This window comes from Zingiber officinale, chromosome 5B (genome assembly GCF_018446385.1).
Source record: "Zingiber officinale cultivar Zhangliang chromosome 5B, Zo_v1.1, whole genome shotgun sequence".
NCBI classification, from domain to species: domain Eukaryota; kingdom Viridiplantae; phylum Streptophyta; class Magnoliopsida; order Zingiberales; family Zingiberaceae; genus Zingiber; species Zingiber officinale.
Window position 1 is genome coordinate 54,864,347 of NC_055995.1, and position 8,775 is coordinate 54,873,121.

The 8,775-nt window shown below is 43.3% G+C and overlaps 1 protein-coding gene across 1 annotated transcript; it reads right to left on the minus strand.

The window, feature by feature from the left end:
• Window positions 1–6,560: 6,560 nt before the first annotated feature.
• Window positions 6,561–7,523, minus strand: LOC121986646. The gene is made up of 2 exons (XM_042540599.1): window positions 7,368–7,523; window positions 6,561–7,220 (listed from the first exon to the last, which is right to left on the minus strand). The coding sequence occupies exons 1-2, from the start codon at window positions 7,521–7,523 to the stop codon at window positions 6,561–6,563; spliced, it is 816 nt and encodes a 271-aa protein (XP_042396533.1).
• Between the last annotated feature and the right edge of the window lie 1,252 nt (window positions 7,524–8,775).

An 8,775-nucleotide genomic window follows, 5' to 3' on the forward strand; every position in this document is an offset into this window, starting at 1 on the left:
TGACAATCCCCTACTGATCGGACCAACAAAACTAAATCGATCCATAAGCAACTAAGGTATATCGATCCACGACTACCCAAATCAACAAGTGTAAATCAGACTTCTACTGACCGATCTAACAAAAGTAAATCAATTATCTACTGATGAAATTAACTAAGATAAAATGGTATTCTACTGGCTAAGTCAACATGAATATGTAGATACTATCCACTACCCAGCTAATAATAGCAGAGGCTGGTATGTGCCTCCATCTCCTAACCAACTAGTAGTAACAGAAGCTAAAACTACTGGTGGTAGGATATGAAAAATCACCAGAGACTAAAATCCTTAATCTCTATTAAGGTCGACCAAGATCAATGGCTAACCCATCACATGTAATATGTGCTACAACAACCAGACCGGTACTAAATAAAAAGTGCTAATACATGTCATAACTATCATAGTCAACAATGCATACACTAACAGAAGTATATGATAGCAATATACCAACATACCTCCTATAGCTTGGAGATGTCCTGCTGCTGCCAGGTCCCAAAACTCGAAAAGTCACATCGAGAAAACTAAAATGCGAAATCCGAAATACAGGAAATAAGACTCGTAAATCGTGCTCTGATACCAAATAAATTGTCACGCCCATGGGGAGTCCCTGTCCGAAGAAATTTCGATAGCACCTCCCTTGTATGGGTGATAATATGAACCATTTCTAAAGACACAATATACCTCAGCCACAGGCGGCTGAAATATACACACAACCATGCAGTTTATATGCAGCCTACTCGGCTGATACAATAAAATACACAACCACGCAGTTATATGTAAATCTAACATCCCACTCGGATGTACCAAAATCAAACACAGCGGAAATACAATGGACAACACATACAAACTAAAAAACGAAGACTGCTAGCCAGCTAGGCTTACACCACACAACAAAACAACACTCCAGAAACAAAACCAGAACATAAAGCTAAATGCACAAATTTCATATACCAAAATAAGAATAAACAAAAACGGAGGCAGGTCTTCTGATGTGATGTGGGGACCGGCAGGCAGGATATTCCAAGCGACTCCATAAACAACCTGGTACTTGAAAAAGATAGTGTCCATGGGGGTGAGTTCAGCAACTCAGCAGATTCCTAGTTGACATGTATAATAAACTATAACAAATAGTAATAACTATGGAGTCTCCTAGACAAAAGTTAGAAATGCACAATAGAAAAGTGCTAAAGAGAACTGTACTCACCAGGGCCTCCTATCAGAATAGTCAGGTCGTCAGACCGAGAGTATCATAAATCTTGTATGCATGTCAAACATATGCATCCATCCAAATGCAGCATATAAGTGCAACAAACACAATCAGTAAATGCATCAATGCATATGATGCCAATGACATGGTCACCCCTGATGCTAGTCAGTCATCTCACACACGATGGTGAGACTGATTGGGTAGGGCTGTGACAACCGTGCACTCTGCCGTCACTGCTCCTAATGAGTGATCGAGTGGGCGGGATGCTGTCAGAGTACACCTATCCTCCTACCCCAAATCATAAGTGAGGGAGCTCAATGCTCTCATCTCCCGGTACATGATGGCGGGTAAGGATCCCTAACGTGCTACTACGCTGCGTCACACTACCCATGAGCGAACTAACGGAGCACCGACAGAGCAAAACTGACGTGCTACCACACTGCATCACACTACCCATTAGCGGACCAGCGGAGCACCGACAGAGATGAAACTGGCGATGTGCTCAACAATAATGGAGTAGACTATCACGCAACATGCAATCATGTGAATGGTGCATGACACTAAGCATCGCAAAATCCTGAACAGCATAGCAATATCCATATATATACAAAATGTGTACCATAGGACAATGAACCAAATCAAAGGTACACAGATCAGATAAGGTATAAAAACCTAGATCCTGAACATAATAACACATGGTTGTGTCACTACCCCTATAAGCATGTATAATCAGGTAGGTAATAACATAAAGTGCATAATAAGTAAACAAAACAAGCATGTAACAGGTATCGGGTAGTGACCAACCGAAGCAAAGACGAACATAATCATTACTAAACGTTATAACCTACTAAACATATCAACATGACATTATCAAAGATAAGTCAAGGTACCCGCCTCCAATAGGAAGGTTCAATCCAGTCCAAATCCGACGTCGAGATGCTTGTCTCGTGTCAAAGTCCTGTGATACATGGTATCCAGATTTAGCTAATTACATATAAATAAATTAGCTAAATCAAATCCTCGAGAAGCTAACATAAATCCAGATTCAATTATAAACCCTAATTAGATCATCTAACTCCCCAATTGATTCTAACAAATCCATTCGAATTAGGACTTGCAATAATCAAAATCAATCATAGCATCTTACCCAATTTAGTCGTAATTCAACATGATCATCTAACTACAATACGTATCCCAATTCCTACAAAATGTATCAAGGTCCTACATTTTTACCTCAAATCACATCCTTGTTGCTACCGAAGAAGGGTTGATTTTCTGCTGGAAACAAAAGCAAGCCCACAACAAGTCCTACTTCACCTCACGATCACAATTCTAGCACCACAGCAACAAACCACAGCACACAATCTTGCAGAACAAACCCTTACTGCTGGACTCAAACAGATCAAGAAGAAGATCAAGACTAGGGCTCGGCAGAACCTGGTGGCCGGCGATAGTGAGAATGTAGAGGTGCGGCGGCGGCTGGGAGCCCAAAACTAGGGCACGGGCATAGTAAGGGAAGAGAGAATAGATGGTCGGCGATGATCGGAGGGCGCACTGTGGGTTGCGGTCGACTGTCGTTGCTAGGGCATAGGGAAGGGGCTCTGCCCGACGATCGACGCTAGGGTTCCTATGGGACACAGCGACACAACCTCGGCTCGGCAATGAAAGCTAGGGAACGGTGAGGCGTTGGAGTTCCTGTGGCCGGTGATCGGCGTCGGAGCGCAGATCCGAAGAGGGGAAGGGCGGCGGCACGCAGAGAGGAGGAGACGGCCGGTATCGGCGCGACGCTAGGGCACGGGGAAGGCCGGCGACACTACGGTGAAGAATGGATCGGGTCGGCGTTGGGCAGAGGAGAGGAGGAGAAGTTGGGTCGAGGGGTATTATCACGAGGGGAAGCGACGGTTAGGGCAAGGGAAAGGATCGGGCAGCTCTGTGTGAGGAGGTGGGAACGGAGAAAAACGGAAAAAAAGAAAAAAAAAAGAATTAGAAAAAGAAAAAGAAAATAAACTTTTCCTCGCTTAAACGGGTAGCCTAAACAGGTTTTCCCGGGGCCCAGTTTAATCCCCGTAAACTCGTCCATACGATCTCCAAAAAAATTTAGAAAAATTTCTAAAAATTTCAGAAAATTCCCTTATCATTATCCACCATTTTTCGGTATTTTACATAACTGTTCTCTCCTATCTTCAGCCCTTGGGCATACATCATTCTCCCCTTCTTGAAAAAGATTTGTCCACAAATCATCACCTACATCAAACGGGGATAAGTCAGCAACATTAAAAGTGGAATGTATGCCATACTCACCTAGTAGTTCAAGTTTGTAGGCATTGTCATTGATGCGCTCTAATACTTAAAATGGGTCGTCCCCTCGAGGTAGAAGTTTAGAACGACGTTTGACCAGAAATCGCTCCTTTCGGAGGTGCAACCAAACCCATTCTCCTAGTTCAAACATAATTTTCTTGCCCCCCTTGTTAGCTTGTTGCATGTATTGCTGAGTTCTTTTCTCAATATTCAGTCGTGCTTGTTCATGAATCTTCTTTACTAATTTGGCCTTCTGCTTACCATATAAGTTTATATGCTCACTTATAGCTAAAGGAATCAAATCTAATGGTGACAAGGGATTGAAACCATAAACAATTTCAAATGGAGAAAATTTAGTCGCAGAATATATGCTCCTATTGTAAGTAAATTCAACATGAGGTAGACAATCTTCCCATATTTTCAAATTCTTGTTAATGACTGCACGAAGTAAAAAGGACAAGGTTCGATTGACCACTTCAGTTTGCCCATCAGTTTGGGGGTGACAAGTAGTAGAGAACAACAATTTAGTTCCTAATTTCCCCCACAAAGTCTTCCAAAAATAACTCAAAAATTGTGCATCCTTATTAGAGACAATGGTCCTAAGCATGTCATGCAACCTAATAACCACTTTAAAGAATAATTTAGCTATATGCGATGCATCATCGGTTTTATGACATGGAATGAAATGCGCCATTTTAGAGAATCTGTCTACCACAACAAAAATTGAATCTCTCCCCCTCTTGGTCCAGGGTAATCCCAAAACAAAGTCCATTGAAATATCAGTCCAAGGTTCACTAGGTATAGGCAAAGCAGAATACAAGCCATGGGGTTTCAATTTAGATTTAGCTTGTTTGCATGTGATGCACTTCTCGCAAATTCTTTCCACATCACGTTTCATATAAGGCCAAAAGAAATGATCCTGTAAAACCCCTAAAGTCTTTGTAACGCCAAAATGACCCATCAATCCACCACCATGGGCTTCCCTAGTGAATAATTAACGTAACGAACACAAAGACACACACAATCTATTTTCACGAAATAAAAACCGATCATGCCTATAGAACTTACCAAATGAAACCTTATCGCATGCTTTGAACACATCAGAAAAATCAGTATCGTTAGTATATAAATCCTTGATATATTCAAATCCAAGTAACTTCGTATCTAAAGTGGACAGTAAAGCATACCTTTGAGATAGTGCATTAGCAACTACATTCTCCTTTCCTTGCTTGTATTTGATCACATAAGGGAATGTCGCAATAAATTCTACCCATTTAGCTTGGCGTCAGTTCAACTTATGTTGGCTCTTCAAATGCTTTAGAGATTGATGATCTGTGTGAATCACGAATTCTTTTGGCCATAGGTAATGTTGTCATGTCTCCAATGCTCTCACCAATGCAGACATTTCCTTGTCATATGTGGGATAGTAGAGAATGACTCCACTCAACTTCTCACTGAAATAAGCAATGAGTCTCATTTCCTGCATTAGCACAACACCTATACCAACACCAGAAGCATCACATTCGATTTCAAAGGTTTTAGAAAAATCTGGTAGGATTAGTAAAGGAGCAGAACTTAGCTTTTCTTTCAAAGTGTTGAAGGCCCTCTCTTGCTCCTCTCCCAACTTGAATGACTCATTTTTCTTGATGACTTTAGTAAAAGGAGCTGTAATATTGCTAAAATCATGAACAAACAGTCGATAGAAGCTGGCCAAACCATGGAAACCCCTCACTTGGCTAATTGTTGTCGGTGTTGGCCACTCATGGATTGCTTTCACCTTTTCCTCATCCATCTCAACACCTTTAGTGTAACATACTCAAAAATCTTTTCTTCTTTTAGCACACTCAAAACTAACCTTAAATGTGTAACATGCTCTTCTAAGCTTCTGATAAAAATCAAAATATCATCAAAATACACAACTACAAATTTTCCTAAGAAAGCACGCAAAACATGGTTCATCAAACGCATAAAAGTGCTAGGAGCATTAGTTAAGCCAAAAGGCATTACTAACCATTCATATAAGCCATGCTTTGTTTTAAAACCAGTTTTCCATTCATCTGTTGGGATTTTTTGAGCCGCAAAAATCGCTTTTGCGTTGTGGAAACCCCGAAATCCCATGCCACCGGATCCGTGCGAATATTAAAATTTTACATGTACAAGTTTTATAATCCTAGATCTACTTTAGATCTACATGTATAGGAGTTCATACCTTTGATGTGAAGCCCTTCGTTTATCCCGCTCATCCAAGGTTCGCCGGATCTCAAGGGTGTCAAGTGAACACCCCTCTATGTGTATCCACATGAACAAAAAGATGGAAAAGAAACCTTTAGAGTGTGCTAGCACTCATGGAGGTTTCGACCAAGGTGGAGGAGAGGGAGAGAAGAAGATGCAAGGAGGAAGAAGATGAAATCAATGAGTACAAAATTGTAACTCACCACTACAACAAAAACCCTCATAGACATCAGTGGAACAACAACGGTTTTAAGCAAAAATCGATGTCTTTGAGTATTTTACACCGATTTTTCCAAAAACCGGTGTCTATAAGCGCAGATTTTCGCTATGAGCGCCTTTTTTTCATTAATAGACACCGATTTTAACCGCGGTTTTAAAAACCCGGTGTCTATGAACCAAAATTCTGGCGGACTTTCTTAGCGCGCTTTCTTTTGGGCTTTTGCTCGCCCACCATAAATCGAACCCCTAATCCTCCGCATCCTCCTTTTAGGAGTTACCATTTGAAAGACGAGCAATGGATCTCTCGACGACGATATGGACGGCGGCAGTCGTCAGCGTTGTCGCGGTCTACTGGTTTGTGTGGGTGATGGGCTCGGTGGAAGTGAAAGGCAAGCGGACAGTGAACCTTAAGATGGGATCAATAATGCGGGATAAGGTGCAGGACAAGTACAAGCAGTACTGGTCCTTCTTTCTCCGCTCCAAGGAGGGCATTGCCCCCCGCCGCGTCAGACGACGATAATGTCCCTGCCTTCGTCGACACCTTCTACAACCTCATCACAGACATCTACGAATGGGGATGGGGGCAGTCCTTCCACTTCTCGCCCTCACTTCCTGGCCGCTCCCACCGGAAAGCCACACGCATCCACGAGGAGCCCCCGCTGATCTGAGAGATGGGGATCTCATCTTTCAGATCGTCCAGAGTCAGCAATGGCAGCACCTCGTCATCCACCTCATGTATCTCAAAAACAGGGGCATACCTACTCAGTCCCAGTTCCTTGAGCCATGACCGCACTCCGCTATCCTCTTCAGAACGGCAAAACCCGTTTGGGTCAATCCATTCTACCCCATCTATATCTGAAGGGGCTTCCCCTTCCGCAACAGGACCAGTGCCCCTACTATCCGAAACCCTAACCCTTCCCCTGGTCCTCCTGCGAGACGGGCTATCAGACCCTTCCGTAAACCCATCATTTGCAGCATCCTCTCCGCCTCCAGTTTTGAAATCTGCGTCTTCCATGCCTTCATCCGCCTTCAAGACCCAGTTTGATCGAACCCGCCTTGCACCCCGCCACGGCTTCGGATCACGCCAGACCTTAATTACTCCCGGCACGAGCGAGTCGAGGCTATCGTCGACAGAGAGGAGAACTCCGTCGTCGGGCAGAGTCGGAAGCAGAGGAGGGAGGGTGCCCGGCCCGTCGTCATCGCGAGAGTCAAGTTTGGCAGCAATCTGACAAGTCTTGGAAGGCAGTCTATGGTGGAAAACATGGGACTTGGCGTGATATCCGGGAGCTGAAAGCTTCCACTATTTAGGCCGCTGCATTAGGGGATCCGAGGGAATGGCAGCAGGCTGGTCGCCAATCTCCCCAAGGCGCACGCTAGGGCGACACTGCCGCTTGGTACTGGGTAAAGGCGCGGCCAGTACATCAATCAGCTCGGCCGCGCAGCTATTGGACGGTGGCTCCGGCAGTTGGAGATCCTCCATCGAATCAAATGCGGGGCACTCCGCCGCTGTCCATTCGTCCTTCTCCATCCCAAGCTCTTCGCTCAAGTTCTGACCTTTTTCCTTAGCACTCCCATCATCCCTGATTCGCTTCGTGCTGTTCTTCGTCGCAAATCGTAGATGCCCATCCGGAGTTGGAGTTGTTCGTGGGAATGGATATGGATGCTTCAATCCATGACCAGGCTCGGGCTCGGATAGAGAAGCTCTTGGCCGTGGATTCGCGCGGCAGCAAGTTGAAAGCTTACACTCATGTCAGAAACTTCAAGTACATCAAGTCGGTGCTTGGTGGCGTCGATGAGAACCTGCTTGACGTTGGGGTGAACGACATCTTGATGGACCTTGGAATCTCATCCATGCAGGTTTTTGTTCAGTTGCACTTCTCATGTTTGATGAATTGCCGAAAAGAACTTACTTTGAATCTAATAAGTTGGTAAGCTATTTAACAGGTGGATGACTCTAAAGGGGATTTAGTGTGCAAGGTGATGGACCTTTGGATATGCGCATGAATCCTCAGGTTAGAGTTCTTAGATGAACTATTTTACTTTGATTATTGAATTAGGATATAAGGCAGTGTGAGTTTTTCACCCCTGCAGTAAAGTAGAATGAATGTGATTTATTCAGTAGGTTGCTTGCCTAATTACTACTTGCCTGTAGGAAAACTAAATCAACGATTAAAGGTGATTAATCATCTCTAGTTTAAGCCATTTTGTTCTCCAAAGAAAGTATCTTTCTTCTAGTGCTCTGTCAAGCAAATGAAACATTTAATAAGAGTGTTGATGCAGGCAAGTTTGACAGCTGAAGAGATATTGAATTCTCGGCCTGCTGCGGAAGTGGGAAAGGTACTACGTGAATATGGAGAAGAAAGCAATTGGCAATTTATTCAGAATCAAATTGTTGAAGCTCGTGCACAAGGGGGATTGCATACTACAGATGAACTTGTGCATCTTGTGAGAAGAGCATCATCCAAGTCAGGAGGTATGGTTTTCCACTGACCGAACACACTTGTTTGCTCGCTCACTCAGCACTGCAACCTCTTTGGTATCAACTAATGAGAAGAACCATCTTTATTAAAGATAGCAGAGTGTTGTTTCTTGGAAAGATTTGTTTAGCATGTTTGTTTAGAGTTTGGCTAGGCCATGACTCAATACTAATCTTAATTTGATTGTTTAAATGTTGGGCTCCTGTTTCATAGCAAAAGGTTCATTTTGTGACTTGAAACTAAGTTTTTTTTTTTATTGTTTAAGTGTATTTTCTGAATTTTGAGAACCAATTTTTTTTTTGT